The sequence below is a fragment of the Ammospiza caudacuta genome, chromosome 10 (genome assembly GCF_027887145.1).
Source record: "Ammospiza caudacuta isolate bAmmCau1 chromosome 10, bAmmCau1.pri, whole genome shotgun sequence".
NCBI classification, from domain to species: Eukaryota; Metazoa; Chordata; class Aves; order Passeriformes; family Passerellidae; genus Ammospiza; species Ammospiza caudacuta.
In genome coordinates this window covers 16601291-16618521 of record NC_080602.1, presented here as the reverse complement: position 1 = coordinate 16618521, position 17231 = coordinate 16601291, and the positions used below count along the sequence as shown (strand labels likewise).

The following is a 17231-nucleotide window of genomic DNA, read 5'->3' as shown; positions in this document are numbered from 1 at the left end:
CTGGCTTTGTCACAGCTGCTGAGCACTTCTGCCTGCTCATGCCAATCAAACTCCCATTTCCCTTCTGTCAGGCACTCTAGACTTTTCCACAAATGCATGTGAGATCAGTACTCTACAAAAAAGGCGACCTAAACAGGAGGTAACCAGGCCCAGGTTCAGTAAAAGTGCTCTTGACTTTATTCCAGGCTCAGAAGAGATGCCAAAAACTTCCCTGTGGTGCATTTAATGTCACAGTAGTTCACCTGGATCAACCAGCACATTTGGAATGTGAAGGTAGAGAGAGCTTAACTGGAGCTTTCATCAGCAGCCACAGAACAATTGGTTCTGCAGAGCAAAATTTTAAGGAGACTCTTTTGAGGGCTTATTCTTATTTTTCTCCCCCCAAGCAGCCTAAAAGCATGCAGGAAAAATACAGGGATGCAGTAGAGTGACTGCCTGGCATTGCCCACCAGCCAGAGGGTGGGGGAGCCTCCACAGCAGCTCCTGCCACTGTCTCTGTTTTTCCTGCCCTTGAATTCAGCACGCCATGAACTGTTATAACAAAGAACCACATTAGATCTCTGAGCAATCTGCTTCATGAGGGTGATGAACAGCAGTGTGTGCAGGGTGCCAGCATTGCTGAGTACAAACTAACCCTGAATGCCAATGCCCTGGTTCACCAGACACTGGGCACAGTGGCCTCCTTCTCCACCATCATCATCTGAAAGCTTTTAAAGCTATTTGGATGATTGATGAGTATACAGCATTTTCATGGACAAGTGGAAGAATTAATGCAAGATTCTCAGGCCTGGGGAATTGTTTAGTGTTCACCAACAGATTGAGATCTAAGCAGATTTTAGGTGACCTGCATCTGTGATGACAGCTGAGAAATAATTCTGTAACTAGGAAATGTTGCTTCCAGACGCTCTTCAATTTATTATCAATGCAGTCATTATCAGAAAAAAATTGACTGTGAAACAATAATGCAATTGTTTTATCTGACTGCCTTGTTTTCTCCTCCCTTGCTCACTGAATGAGTCTACCTAATGTCAGACTCAATAAAGTCAGACAGCTGCTCTATGAAACAAACAGACCCTCATTAAGGGAGGCCCCTTGCGCTGCTTTTGTTTGTGCTCATCTGCTTTATGGGAATAGACAGGAAAGCCATGAATATTTAAAGCACTTTGCTGTGGCTGGGAACCAGCTGAACACAATTTCACTGGTGTTTTGCCCTGTCCCACCCCCTCCAGAAGGAAGCCTCAAAGCCCATTGACCACTCAGATTGTTGGGTTTCATGTGCAAATGCTGTCCTCTAGGTAAATATCCAAAATGTTGAATTGAGAACTGCTTGGTTCCTGTCCAACAGCCCCATCCCCAGCAGAGCACTTGCCCTGTGGGGATCTCCTTGCACTGCATTTGGGTGCCACCCTGCTGCAGCTTTGGCAGCAGCTTGTGCTGGGCAGGGAGCACAGAGCTCCTGGCTGTGCCCACAGAAACACATCAGCCAAAAGAGCAGGGCACAAGATTTAGTCAGCTTGACCCCATTCTCTGATACTGCATTAAAACTCCCTGGAGTCTCTGTTTCATTCAAAATTGAGATTTTACTTTTGGGTAGATGCATTAAAAGAACTAGCAAGGGACCTTCTGCATGGCAGCAGCAGGGGTGGGTGGGCAGTGGGAAATGCAGCTTCCTGCAGTTCAGGCAGCTGAACTGTCACTCCATATCATATATTCATGGGGAAAATGACCTGGCATTCCATGTAGAATATGAAGCACTGGGGTTTGCACTGTTGCTGCTCAGGCTTGGGAGAGAATTGAACTGATTGGAATAGGAAAGACAGAAAGATGCATGCTCAGAGATTAGGAATAGTATCAATCCTCTCTTTGTAAAGTCATTATTTTTCAGTATATGAAACTTCCATTCTGAAAAAGGTGAGTGCAGGGGGAGAAGCTGATTCCTAAAATAAAGGTGCAGAGTGATAAGGTGGGATACAGTATCTGTGTTCTTTGGTACATGCTGCATTTATATTGAAAATCCCAAGGGAATTGAACACAACCCCAGTAATGAAAGGGATGCAGGACCAAAACTGGTCTTTTGGTAAAAGCTCTGAATTATGCAGAAATAAAACTGAGAGATATGAAATGGAGTGCATGACCTCATGAGCTTCTGCAGCTGTATTCTCTGATTCCCTTATGACTGAGGATCTGGGAATTGTGCTGCATCGTTCCCATGAGCTCTCTTCTGGTTTAGGCTCTGCAAATCCCAGCAGAACCACACACTGGGACACAGATACCTCCTCTTCTTTCAGTTTGAGATTTCCTCATTTTCTTGAAGAGTCTCATCCGCTTATTTACATTGAGATGAAAAGAAGAAAGATACTGTGAGATTTCACAGTTAAAGTACTGACGTAAGTAAAGGTGGTCTTAAAATGGGTAGAGAAGATGTTTTGTTTCTCTGTGGGTTAACCGTGAAGTTCTCTGGGATTGTGGAGAGCAAATTGTCTGTGGGGAAATGACATTTCCTTTTCAATTGTCCTTATGCACCGTGCAGTTATGTGCATTTGGCAGCTCTTTTGTCATGCAGCACAGGTTCTAAGGGCCACGTTAACCATGTCATTAACTCAGTTCAGGCCTTTAGGCACCCTGAAATGCACTTGAGCCCCTTGAACCTTAGAACTGGGCATAATGTGAAAGAAATTGGTGTGTCTTGGTGTCAAATTCTAATGAGGTGCCACATGGAAATTGCTGAGGCTCTGGAGACGGAGGGCAGGAAATACCTCCAGTCTCTCCACCTGAGAAGAGAAGGGGAAATCCAGGAAAGCTGCAAGAGCCACAGAGGAGAAAGCAGTTTAATCTGATATCAGTGCACCAAAGGGGGCTCGATTCAAGTCACAAACCCATGAAAAATTGCAAAATCCAAATCCTTTGTGAAGGTTTATTTAGAAAAACCACGATGCTGGGGAGTCACTGTTACATAGCATGGTAATTCTCTTTCTCTTGAGCAATATGCACCACACCGTGCGCATGCAATTACTTTGTTCCAGAGCTAACACTGTCATTGATACATGTACACACATGGTCCTCAGTGCACACTACACTTCACAGGGATGGTAGGACACACACAAAGTTGAGCTTTTCCATGAAAAATCTGTATAAAAAATACAAACCAAACTGAAGCAGTCAACACGAGAAGCAATGTGCAAAAATAGACAGTTACTCCTGAATGTTTGCTTAAGAAAAAGGGACTCTTCTGTCCTTGTTCCCCATTCAGCATTGACAATGCCAGATGCCTGAAAGTAGGATATGAAATAACTGGTCACATCCTGCCCCCCTTCATGTTAGTTGCAGAGGTTTTTAACCAGATAAATAATCCTGTATTTGTATTAAAATCTGCCTCCAAGCATCAGCACTGTGTGCTGCAGTTGCATCCAACAGATCTTTATATTGAGTGTCTGATCTGTGACACTCAAGGCTGGTGACAACCCAGGCCTTGTGTGGAGCACACAGAAGAGGCAGAACCAAGACATCTCTGGTCCCTGAGCCCCCTGGCAGGGTCTGGCAGCAGCTGCCTGCAGAGAACAGCCAGGGACTGGGAGCTCTGCTCAGCCTGCTGGAAGGAGCTGGCTCCAGCTCCTGGCCATGGGGTGCACACTCTGCTGGCTCATGGTGGGGCTGGTGTGGGAGATGATCCCCACAGGATGAGGCTCCTCCCTGCAGAGGAACCCTGGCTGTGCAAGGGGCAGATGAAGGAATGGAGAGCCCACAGAGCTGGGTACCACCCAGCCAGGTGCCTCAGTCCATGGTGCAAACTGGGGCTGCAGAACTGCCCTGGCTGTGTAAGGACATGTGTGTGCTCTGAGCAAAGCTGTACAGACGCTGCAGACACCATGGAGCAGTCACACCAGCCCATCCCTGTGAAACTGCTGCATGCAAACACCAACACTGTCAACGGCAGCTAAGACTAGAAATGGATTGCACTTGTTTCCCTTGAACGCAGACACGTACCACTAAGAAAGAAAAAATAACCATTAAAAAAAAAATCTTCAAACAACTGATTTATAATTGGGATTCCCCTGGTTGGATTAAAGGAAAAGAAGTTAGGGGCAGAGTGATTCCTATCACTGGAGGTTAGCAGTAACATAATCTTTAGGTGTTGTGGATGAGGATTCTTCCCACCCATGAAACTTCATGGTGCAAAGCCCAGTATTCTCCTTGTAATCCAAATGGTTTTTAAGGATTCTGTTTGAGCCCATGCAGAGTTATGACTGTATTACAGAACTTGTAATTTCTTTTCAATGGGAGATCAAAGTTTTTCACAGCAAATCCTGCACGGATCCAGGGAAAACCTTAGCAAGGCTCCCCTGCGTGTTTTGTTTTTTACTTGCAAAGCAAAGGTTTCAGTTTATTCTGAGGAAGGGAAGAAGTGGAAATTGTAGAGACTGGGAGGGAAGTAAATTGTAGAGACTTCTCAGGGAAGTAAACTGTGGCTGCTGCACTTTACATCCCAGCTCTGCAGACCACTTTAGCCAAGTATTTTAAGTGGGATTTCAGTGAGTGTTATTCACTTTGGATCCCACTACAAAGACCAGTATCCAACAGGAAGAGCATTGGCTTGGACCTTCTCATTTCCCTTACAAAAGGCACAGAGGGAGGGTTCATCCTGTTGGCTCACACCTTGGCAAGGTGACAACATCACTCAGGGAACTGTGCCAAGCATCACCAGGTCTCTGATCCCAGTGCCCCCAGCAGTCCCTGCTGGCTCAGGAGCATCCTGCAGTGACTGTGGTGTGCAGCCCTGTCTCAGAGATGCCACTGTGCCCCAGCTCTGGCTGCAGGAGCATTTCTGCAGCTTCCTGAAAGCTTGGGGTGTGTGACACACCTGACCTGAGCATCCCTGGGCTCTCACAGCATGCACCTCTGGCTGTCAGTCAGCTGTTGGCAGTGATACAACTGTGGCAAAGAGTAGTTTTAGATGGTGAATTACACAAAATGAAACATCAGACTGCATTCTTACTGAAATTTCAATGCTGTTGAGCATTGGGGTTAGCTGCTGCTCTGTGAGTGCTTCCCACTGGGTTGAGATAATGTCCAGCACATCAGTTAAGGCCATGATTTAGCAAAGCATTTGTGCATGTGCTTAAATCTGCCCTTATTCAGATAAGCACTTGTAGGGGAATAGAATATAAGGAAAAAAAAAGATAGTGTAGAAAGTAATCTCACCCCTAAGGAGTTGCAGCTGGGCCAATTATCAAAGATTGGGAGCAGGCCTGACTTTAACAGGCCACAGCTGTAAGCAATGAGACAAAGATGCTATAAAAGAGGGGGTGGCTGGGTGAGAGGGGAACTGGGGTCAGTTGGCTGCTTTGTGAGGAAGAAAGAGGCAGTGCTCTGAGGAGATGTCCATGAGAAACACCAAGAAGGTATGGAACTTTTGTGATAAAGAGACAGCAGTATGGAACCCCTACAATAAGGTGACAACAAGCACTGGCACAAATACTCATGTGCCTTGTGATACAGGGCCAAACCTCAGCTGCAGCATGTGAATGTCAGTCATGTGGCTGTCCAAACTACCCCTTTAATGTCTTTTTTTTTTTCCCTGGTAGCACAGTGGCTCTCTTGGATTAAGCATTTAATTAATCTTCATCTAAAAGATCCTGAGAACAGTCCTATAATGCTAACAAATGTACATAAATACAGAACTAAAAAAAGTCAAACTCATGGCTCAAAGCAAAACAAATATTGCTCAGAATACTTGTTTAGGTTAAGATCACTAGCTGTAAACTGTGCATTCTAGTAGCAAACAAAAACTTGTTGGCCTAGGAAAAAAATCCAAAACATTCAATGTCTACGGGATTGGCAGCACTAATATTACTTTACAATGTGAAGTAAGAATAAAAAACATCAGTGTAACATTGCAAAATGATCAGCTAACCTAAGCTGATGTAAACAAGTACGCTTTGACAAGGTTTGCACGTCTAGGCGTGACCCTGCACGGGGAGCTGGGCGGGTGCAGACCCACCAGGGGCACAGGAGCTGCTCCAAGGTGCTTCCAGCTGCCCGGGTCCCTGCAGGAGAGAGGCTCGGGGGTGGCAACCTGCAAACCTGTACTGGCATCACTAGCTCTACTCCTGGGAGCAGCCCTTTGCAGGATTCAGTTCAGCAGGACTATACACATGGGTAAGGATTATTCACAAACATAAGGCATTGCAGAACTTGGCCCTAAAATTTCTATTTTCAGCAGAGAATCCCTTATCTATATACAAGGTGATATTTTTATATATCAAAAAGTGTCTAAAATAAGGGTCAGAGTCACTATATGTTATGCTCAGTAACACAGTTAAGATGCTGCATATTGGCTTCAGATACTGCAAACCATTTTCTTCATTAAAATCAAACCAACTATGAACCTTTCTCACAAGAAATAAATTAACCACGAAAATTAAGAATGAGCAGGCTCTGTTTTCAAGGTTAAAAGGAGAGACATTGACAGAAACCAGCAACTCCCAATGCAATAGTTTTCCAGTGCCTTCCCCTCTGAGCAGTGAGCACTCTGGGCTGCAGTGGTGGTGCTCTCCAGTCGTGCCTGGTGTCCTGTGGCTACTGGCGCTCCCCTTCCACCCGCTTCTTGCGCACTGTGGGGAACAGGAGAGTCAGCACTGCCTCCCTGAGGGCACAGACACCCCCCCAGCAAGGCAACCAGCACAGAAGGGAGCAGCTTCTGGGAAATGCTCACAAGAATTACCATAATCAATATGTACCATATACCATCATGCACAACAAAATAATTGTACCCAAACTGCGTTTTTTGTACTGCCGACTGTAGAATTTCACCAAGTGTTCACATCAGTACATTTTCCACAAAAATCACATTCTGAGGTAAAGGTTTTAGATGATTAAACAATCACCACTTCCTGCACTTCCTTCCAGTGATACCATTTAGATTTTATTACAGTTTTATTGTTCTTTCAAATGACACTGTGTTCCAGCTAAATTGATACTGGTCTGCTCTAGTCTGCAGTGCACTGGATTATTTAAGATTTAGGCATCAAAAATTAATGACTTCTGTAATTGCACAGTGTATACTGTAGGTAAGCAATAGTCATATTCTTTTAGAAAATAATTTGAAGTACTCTGAAGTACCAATATCAGTTAATATTGGCAAAAAATATATTGGACATTCAATTACCTGTTTAAACTTCACATCCTCTGACTGCATCTGATATTCAGTTAATTGACTCTGTTTTTTAACTGGAAACCACATAGACTGAAGTTGTCTTTTAGCAAACCAGAGTGGTAAGCCTTGTGTTATGGGCAGGATTATTCTGACAAGTGTGAATTTTTACAGCACTTAAGATATATTATACCTGGTATAGAGCAGGTTTAGTTGGGCAGCATTTGCTACTCCACATTCTAGTAAAATACACTGAGTCTTTTTTGACCTGGCCAGATAAGATTTGCAAAGTTCTCCTGTTTGTGTGATAGAAAATTTAGTGTTATGTCAGTGTCATGTCCTGTTCCTGATATTGAATGGCTGAAGCACAGAACAAAGCAGTAGAACTTGATGGATGAATGCTTTTCACCACAGAAAGTCAATAACAACAATATATTACTAAACATCTCATTACTTTACTAAGAGGAGGTTTTTTTCATCATGCCTTTTTGGCAGATTGCATTATTCCAAAGCCTGCAGTGTAGCATCAGTCATTTGTGTCTGCTTTCAGTGTTTTGTTCATTTATTTTATTGAATTCCTTTAGGAATTCTGTCCTACAAAATCCTGAACAAAACCAAACAACACAAACACAGGAAAATAAAGATTAGGACATAAGTCTAACGACAAGTGGTGAAATAATGGGAAAAAAGGGTTTTTCTCTATTTGTAGATGGGATATTTCAAATAGCCTTCTGGGACACTGACAGGAAAAATAGTATATGGTTGGAATGCTTAGATATTGCTAAAAATTAAAATTTCAAACTCCTAAAAGCATGCGTGAAAGAAAAAGGTTTTACCTCAACTTTTATCTTAGTTCCCACAGAGAGAAACCCAAGCTGAAACTCACAAAGACATCATGGTTTGATACCCCAGTCTGAAGCAGAACTGATTAAAAATACAAAGTTAATTTCTTTTTTCCCCTTCTCACTCTAAATTTCTTCTGCCTGGTCATCTCCTGTGTATTCTGTGTACTGAGGGCAGAGCATGTCACACTCAGGTGACACTTGCAGGGTTTATTGTCTTTGCCTGTCCTTGGTCACAAAAGCAGGAGGGTCTGGTTTGCTCCCTTGGCTGGGCAGGCTGGACAACAAAGTCAGGACTTCTGTGTCCTCTGAGAAAACAGGATGGGTTTGACTCCTCATGTACTGCCCAGAACAGCTGATAGAGCAGGGAGAAATTTAGGACACTCCATAGAAAAGGCTGAAATAACTCCCCAGAAGGAGCAGGAGAAAAATAGTGGCTCCTAATCCCAGTAAGATCTTTGCTGTTTTCTGCTCTAGAGCCTGAGGAGCTTTGCCTCTCCCCTCACACGGAGCAGTGTGAATAACGCTGTGGTCAAAATTCCATCTGAATGAGCAGACAGGGAGAGCTGTGCCTGGGAAGGTCAGGGCTGGGCTCACACCAAGAAATGATGAGTAAATGCAGTGCCAGCTTACCCAGATCGTTGTTTTTAGTGATAGCTGCTGCTACCCTGGTTCTTGGACCTTGTTTTGTGAACTGGTATCCAAACTTGAGAATCCTGGAGTTCTCCTCCAGCATCTTGGCAATCTCCATCTCTACAGCTGTCCCAAGCTGCTGCCTCTATCGGGGATGTAGTGAAGGATGCCCAAAAGAAAAGGAAACATTTGCATTCATATCAGAGAGAAGTAGGTGCTTGCATTTAAGTACTGGCCTGCAAACTACAAAGAGAATCCCATCCCTGGGGATTTTGCCCTGGGTTTTGAGTAGAATTATTGAGAAGTTTTCCACCCTTTGGTTGCACTGACTGGGGACATGACTGAGCCACAGAGGCTGCCTTGACTCTGCCAGAGTCCCCTGGTAGAACCCTCTGGGAATCCACATAGAAGAGAAACAAAAGTGAGCTTCCCCAACATTCTCTCTTTACCTGGTTGTCAATTTTAATCTCTGTTAGGGATTCATTCTTTTTCAGTGCATCAATCAGTGCCAAAATCCCTGTCCCAGTGATGAAGTTGGATTCTACATTCAGACTCTTCAGTGTTTTGTTCACTTTCAACATATCTGCAAATGCCTGAAGGGCCAAAAAGAGGGAACATGAGATAACATCTTGAAAGTTTCATGGAATAGCAGGGAATCTGCAAAACAGAGCTTAGTACCAACAAGAAATAAAACATAAATATGCTTAGAAGAATGGAGAGGTAGATCAGAAGAGATTATATTTCTGCTTTTCATAGCCATAGAGAATTCCTGCAAGGGAAAATAAAGAATGTATCCTAAAGCAGACACGAACCTACTTAAAATTTGTTGTGTTTTTTTTTCCCCCAGTAATGTTGAAACTTACAATGGCTACGGGGTCATTGCTTCGAGTAGCTGCAAGACTGAATGTCTTCACATGTGTGTTGGTTTCCAGAGCTTTTGCAAAATCTTTCAGTGTTGGAATAGGAATATTCTAGGGTAAAAAGACAAATCCAGGGATTAGGAAAGCCAATCACACTGCTGATTTTAGTTATTATGAAACTGATTGATGAACAAGCACAGTCTATGCAAAGGAAACAGCCCTGATGGTTTGAGGATGGTTTCCAGAGTGGGCACAGTGGCCCCCAGAGGCTGGAGGTGCCTGAGATGCCAGCGCTGCCCAGAACTGGGTCAGGCCAAGGCCAGCACGTGACCCTCTCTGAGCCACTTTCTGTTCCTCTGCCAGCTGTGCAGTCTCCAATGCCAGCTCCTCCTCCTCCTCTTGCCTGTGTGGGCTGATTGAATTTGGCCAGTGATGATTGCACAGTACCCATGAGAGATCTTCCTTCACAATCTGCTGAGAAAGGCAGCCAAAGGGAGTCACCCCTGGGGCATTTAATCAGCATTTAATTCAGGATGATCAGGAACTGATGACCTTGGAGCCTCTGCAACAGGAGCCTCCTTTCCCCACCCCTTCCCTGCGTGCCCTGCTTTTTCTGAACAGTAAAGAGAGACAAAATATGAGGATAAAAGGCACAGGCTTTGGACAAAACCACAGCATCTACCTTTATGTTGTTGAGATTAACTTCTGTGAGACTGGGATCATTTGCTTTTATCCTTTGTAAACTTGCTTCCACATTGGTTGGATTAGGTGGCTCCTCAAAGATGGGCTTGACCTTTTCACCTTTCACCACATCTGCAACACAAAATCTCATGAAATGTCAGCCTAGGAACAGGCACCATCCCTCTGGCTGTTCCATTCCCATTTAGGTTTGTACTGCAGCAGTCCAGAAGGGTTTGTGAGAGCCACAAAACCTGCAGGTAGGAGTATGATCCCCATTTTATCCCTGCCATGCCCTCTGCACCCCCTGTGCACCCAGAGCTGGCACTGGAGGCTGAGGTCAGGCAGGCTGGGCAGCATTGTCAAGGGCAAACTCCTCCTTCATACAAAATCCCTGCACAATTAACTGCAGCCAAAGCAGCTTTGAAGAGTATTGTTTGGGATGTGATACTGTGTCTAATATCTGTAAAGAAAGGTGTGCTCAGACCTTGCCCACTGTAGTGAGAAAATGTCCCTGCACCTAGGAATAGACTGTGCTACACAAAGCAACAAGAGCAGGAGGCCCCTCAGTTTCCTCCTCCCAGCTGATACTATCTCAGCTTACTATAAATTCAATTAGCCCTTGTAAAATTGCAACATCTGCACTTTTAAAATAATAAAACCATCAAAGCATGAAAAGTAAGTCTGTCTGCCAGCACCAAGATTTATGAAATCTTTGAGTAGTCATGTTCCAAAGAACTGTGGTATTTAGTGCTGGAAGCTATGAGCTATAAATATTCTCAGAGATGCATAAAAATCATAGCTTAGAACATAATTAGTACTTCCAATTCCCATGCATACAATTGTGGAGATTAATTTATTAACCCTGACCTCCCAAGCCACTAGAATGCTGCTGACCACAAGTATGTTTGAATCCTTTTATTTCATGCTCCAGACAGGGAGAGGTCTTGAAGATTTGTGTTCAAGTCTCAGTGTAGTACACATTGCTGTTCATTGCAATGGGTAAAGGTTCATGTCATATCATGGGCCAAAAGAAAACCACATCCTATTTAGAGCTCATACTCATAGTAGAGATGGTCATAGACAAATCTTGAGCTGGTTTTCACTCTGCTCCCTTTGATGCCAAACCTCTTTTTACTAATTTCTTGAGAGATCTCACATATCCCTGATAACACTTCAGCCTTTCTAGGGAGCTGGGAATTGAAAACCACATTTAGAGAATTCACCTTGGATGCAAGGACAGAAAGTAAACAAAAAAAGCAAAGCTTTTTTGCACTTGTGGCAACACCCTGCCAGACTGGGAGCAGGGCAGACACAAGCACCCTGTCCTCAGGTTAGACATCCCAGTGTACTCAGGCTAAAGCCAGGAGGAATTTTCATTTTCTACTTCTTGTTGCTTTCCATGAGTTTTTCTTGTTTCTTTAATCATGGTGCTGTTTTGCCACATTGATGAGCAAATTTTTACTGGAGCATTTCACTTGGCTAAGGCAAGGTATTGCTTTTGGACCAAAGAATAGTGATATGATGGTGATTTTCTGGTTCATAGGTCTGTGATTGGAGCATAGTTTAGCTGACTCACATAGCTGACTTTTTGACTTAGTACAACAAAAATATTCTGAAATCTAGGAGGATTAGTAATGCAGGCAGTTGCCTGTTATGAGATAGATGGCAGCTCACACAAGGCCCCACTGGGAAGGCCTGCAGAGCAGCTTTATCCTGAGAAAAATGAAGTGACATGGGGTCCTGTCTGCTTCCCCACCTCCCCTGCAGCAATGGAAGATGGAAAGGAAAGCCCTTGGTACAGATAGCTGCTCTTCTCATGGCCTGAGGAGAAGAAAACATTTTTTGAGTGCTGTTTCCCTAGAAAAGGGCATTCCACAGTTTTGTCTTAAAAAGTAAAGTTTAGCCCATTAGATATCCAGGGCCTGGAGGTGACAAGCTCTGGATCAAGGCTTGGCAGCTCTCAAGGAAAGCTTGGAATTCAGATGCTCCATTTCTCCCTCCATCCAGCCTCCTGCGGGCTGCTGAGCTCAGATCAGATTCACCAAGGGTCTGTTTATTCAGTGCAAACATTTCTGGATTTGTTTTTAGTAACTGCAGCTGTTTCTCTTGGGGGATTTCCAGAATTATTCCATTTCCTGTGTCCCTAGGGAGGCACAGAACAGGCACCCTCTGCACCACTGCCCCAGGAGCCAGGTGCAGGTGGGAGATCAGAGGCAGTGGCTGGGCAGGAGCACATCCAGGCAGGCTTTGCCTCCCTGTGAATGCAGCTCAAGGTGACCCTGGTCACAGATGTGACTCTGACAGGGATTCTGCCACATTTGAGCCCTTGTGGTTCAAATAACCACATTATTTATGGTTACAATAATTTTTCAGGTGTGTTAATGCAGGTATTTGGGGCAAAATGGCCTGGCCTGAACTGCAGCCAATTCTTAGCCACAGCTCACTCTGTTTTCTGCCTGCTGCCTAAACTGAAATGGAATGGAAATTTATATGTCTTGGCCTCTTAAATACTCCCACTCTTTCAAACACCTCTGCAGAGCCAGATACTGCTCTCTAGGAAAAGAAATTCCCTTAGGAATCATCTGTTTGTACACTACTGTTGTTATAATGAATTTTAAGATCATATTTACTTTTAAAAAGTCACCTTTCATGATGAGTTAGATCAATCAAAGTTGGTTCCAGTGACATTACACTAAATTAGACCAACAGAGCCCACCTACAGCTGTAGAAGTCCCTAGAGATGACATGCAGCCCACAAGAGAAATCTGCTTGCTTACTTCTCACGATTCCTTTTCCATCTTTACCACGGGCTCCTGCTTCATCAAATTTTGGGTTGTTGACCATGTTGTGCACTCCAAGAACAGCTGAAATGTGTAAACAGCAGCAAGAGGATACAATGTTAATGACAGGAACACAGACTGCAGGACAGTGTCTGCTACAAATCGTAGTTTAGTTCCCCAAACAAAATCCCCTTTATAAAATGCTGTGTGTGTCATGCCTGCTTGTGGGGAGAGTCTTTTGGGCTACAAATTCTGGAGACACAGACACTTCCAATATAGATTTTTGGACAATCAAGTCAATGTAGACTGCATATCCCAGAAGTGCCAGCTGGAAGGAAGCACTGTGGGTCATCCTGTCCAGCCTCTCCCTCAGGCAGGAGCGCTGCCAGCACTAATGAGGTCAGCCATGGCTTTGTCTGCTGGAGTCTGAAAACACCCAGGCATGGACATCCCACCACCTCCCTGTAAATTGTTTCAATGCTACACTCCTAATCACTTTCCTTCCCTAATATACAACCAGAATTTCTTATTACTTATATGTTCTATTGTTTGGTGCATCTGAGAATCTCACTGTACATGTGATGAGCTTAATGCATTGCCATTCCCACCAGGGTTTCCAATGGAAGCACATCAATACTAATGTGCTTGGAAAATAATCAGAGTGGTGAAGATACCCAGGTCTAATCACCTGGCAACCAATTTTCTCATTTAAGGGGTTAGATTCCAAATTTCCTCATGGATTCAGGATCTTTATCCACTCTAACAAGCTCATCTGGCTATTTGGGATGTCAGAGTTGAGAGGAGGTGGCTGCAGTATGTTACAAACAATGTGGATATAATGGGATCAGTCACTTCCATTACAGTGCCAGCACCCCAGCCTGCAGTGCACTGTTCACCCTTCCCTTCCCCAAATCTCATGAGCTGCTTCATCTCCCCCCTGGCCTGACATATCAGCTTTAAGCAGAGAAGTCTGAAATGCAGCAGCTGCTGAGTCCTGCTTCAACCATCCTGGGCAATGTGTGACCCATGTGAGCAGCACCAGGGGCCATCACGGGACACTCCTGGTGGCAGCTGTGGCCAGAGCAGGGCTGCACACGAGGGAGGATCACATCTGTGTGTTTCTAACCTGCAAGGTCATAGAGCTCAGTATCAGAAGCACTGGCCAGGGCCTCTTCCAGCTCTGGATCCAGGGTCACCTTCTCTTCCGTGCGTGTTTCCACGGGCTTCTCTTTAGGGATAAATATTTTGCCTAAGATAAAGAAAAAAAGCCAGAGTGAGTAATGAATTATTGGAACAACTTCTTTGCCTCCTGGCAGCAGAGGAATAGGTCTGTGACAGTGGAACTGCTTGGAAATATTATCACAGGCATGTTTTTCTCTTTCTTACTTGATGTTATCCTCCACACCAGGATCTTAATAAGTCTAAAAATAAAAGGTGCAGATTACTGCTCTTTGTTGGTGATTGTTATTTTGGGAATTTGCTCTCAGGAGGAGTCCCAGCTGGGATTTTTCTGAAGGTCCTGTGTCCTTAAATAGGCAGAATCAGGTCTACACAAAAACCTTGCAGAAATTTCATCCTTATATTTAAATGAGGCACCAGGAGCAGTTAAAACCATCCTACTGCAAGAATCTTTCAGTTCATGAACTTCCATACATGATCCTGAAAGCTCAGCAAACCTATTTTCTTCCAGTAACTCAGTTTAATTCCCAGCCCCTCCAGAGTATTTTCCCTCTGTGTCCCCTGCTGATCATTCACATAAATAGCCTTACCCTGATCATTTGTGCAGGCCTGAAAAGTCTGAACTGAACCACATGTTGCCCAAGAAAGACTCCTGGCATATTTGTTTCGCTCTGTATCCTGCTGAAACCTTTGGGTTAGCAGATATGTGTTTCCATGCAATATTCCCCCAAGGCTGAGGTCACTGGCCTGTCTGTGAAATGGGGAAAATGCAGGATAAATCCAGGAACAGCACAACAAGTTCCACTACTCCTTCAGGCTGCTATGGTGGTTAACCTCAGCCCTGGGATGATGGAACTGCAAATTGGAGTCAGAGCTGGAGCTGCACTCGAGGCACCAGCACTGCTGGGCTTTTCTCCCACTCAGCTTTCCTGAGCAGCCCCCACAGCCAGGGCAGGGCTGGATGATCCCCAGGATCAGACAGAGCCATTGCTCCAATAATTGAGGGAATCCCCATGATCAACTGTCCCCTGTGCCATCGTTGCCCTCACCTTGTCCCTAACAACTCCTTCTCAAGCAGGCTTTAATTAATCCTGCTGCAATGATGATCTTTGGTGCAGGCAGCTTTGGCCACTGTCAGCTTTAAATTTTCATTTTGTGCAGCTTTTTACACTCTAGAAATAATGCTTGAAGCATTACATCTAGTCCTGTGGCTTTCTGAAATGTCTCTAAAATAGTTTAATTTTAACTCTATTAGTCATATTGTTACCATTCATGAATGCGATTCTGATATTTAGTACTGAATTACAGATGTTTGGCCTCTGTTTTTTTCAACACTTCTGTGACTTCATTTTTCCCCATTATGGTCCAAAGTATCATTTTCATGTTGTAATTTCCAATTCATTTATATCTTTTATACAAGTTTGTCTACAGCCATTTTTATGCTGTCAGCTTTCATGACTGAAGTCACTGAGTAAGCTCAGAAAAAACTTTAATTGATATTTCTGAAACTCTGGCAAGGTTTATTGATACATGATTCACATTATTTACCTTAGAGATATTTCTACCAAGGCTAAACTACTTCTGAGTAGAAATTGGACAAAAAATTATGCAGGAAGTCAAAGTAGTATCACGGTATGATTTATTTTTTCATGTGATACTTTAAGTAAGTAATCCTTTTAGAAAAGGCTTCAAGAAGATAAAAGCCTTTGGTGGGTGAAAGGTAAGGACCATTCTAACTGTGACTGCATTAGGTCACAGCAATTAAGCACAGCCATCCCAGCAGCATCAAACAAAAATCAAGTGGAAATCTGGGGTAAGAAACACTACAAAGATGGGTCAGTCATGCTCTCCAGATTTACCAGCAGCACAGCTGGGCAGAATTCAGACCCTCTCTGTGCCACCCCCTAACCTGAAGTGTTGGATGGCAGCACTATCCAGACACCACTGACCAAGACTTAACCTGACTTGAGGAAAAATATTCATTACTGTGCTGAGGGCTAGAAAACCAAAATCAATCAGAGTATCTGAGTAAGCAATGAATAGTGAGGAATACTGCCCAGAAAGTGTTTTCCTTTCAGGTCACCGGTGATTCCACCTGAGTTTTGAGTATTCAGTAGGTTGGTTGAGGCATCGAGGGAATCTTTATCCTGACTGATAAGGCTGCTCTGCAGCAGCAGTTCCACATCTCCCCAGACCCAAACCCCAGTCACACTTTCAACAAACACTGATCCAAGTCTGTGCTTTCACACACAACATTGCAAAGGCACACAGGACCTTGAGTTTGGACTAAACTGGGCACAGTATGTGGTGTATTTGGTCTTTAAGGACTTTGGATATGCGAAGGTCAAGTGCCTTGCATAGCAAGAAATCAAGGGGTAATGGAAGCCTCTAGAGGCTCATACCTTTGCTGTACAGTTCACATATATAGGAATACAATTTTAAACATTTGTTTCAGGCATATGTAATTCTTGGACACCAGCCTGAATCTCGTTAAATGTGTATATGATTCGCAATGATAGCTTCATTTAATGCATTCTCTGCAAATGTTTCAGAAAAAAAATTCTATTCTTGGTTCTATGAAATATTCAAAGGGGCAAGGTCATGTCAAAGACAGTAATATATATCTTTAATGTATGTGGGTCTTGCTGGCATCCAGTGGTGTTTAAAAATATTCATTTTACTGCAATCTAGATAAGAACATTCCACTGTGAAGAGATGCTGTAGCACAGCAGATGGAGGTTAGAAAACCTTCTGTATTTAGCATGTTTTTAGGAATTTATTACCTGTCCACCAGCTGCAAAGCCTGTGTGTCTGTTTATAGACAGCTGTCAACCTGTTTTCCTTCATTATTTAAAGACACAGTTTAAAGATTCAGGAGGTGTCTCCTAGTCCCACATCTGTACATTGTAAATTCATTATCCAGTGCATCATGGAATTCACTGACAAAATAAAATATGGATTGTGGCTTCCTTGATTCAATGGTCCAACTTAAAATTTATTACTTGGAAGAAGCCTTGGAGGAATAGTGACATTTTATTATTATAAAGTGAGATTTATGAAGAAAGGCTGCTGCTCTTGATGTTCTTTATATTCACACTGTGGTTTA

At 43.7% G+C, this 17231-nt stretch overlaps 1 protein-coding gene across 2 annotated transcripts in view; it reads right to left on the bottom strand.

Moving 5' to 3' along the window:
• Positions 1–4455: 4455 nt before the first annotated feature.
• Positions 4456–17231, bottom strand: part of LOC131561798 (tropomodulin-2) — a 32800-nt gene continuing 20024 nt past the window's right edge. For both annotated transcript variants that reach the window (XM_058811221.1, XM_058811220.1), the window contains exons 4-10: positions 14073–14195; positions 12944–13030; positions 10168–10298; positions 9489–9596; positions 9075–9218; positions 8626–8770; positions 4456–6611 (exon numbers count right to left, since the gene is read on the bottom strand). In XM_058811221.1, coding sequence (XP_058667204.1) covers positions 6577–6611; positions 8626–8770; positions 9075–9218; positions 9489–9596; positions 10168–10298; positions 12944–13030; positions 14073–14195 — 773 coding nt within the window. In that variant the 3' untranslated portion in view covers positions 4456–6576. The remainder of the gene's footprint in view (positions 6612–8625; positions 8771–9074; positions 9219–9488; positions 9597–10167; positions 10299–12943; positions 13031–14072; positions 14196–17231) is intronic.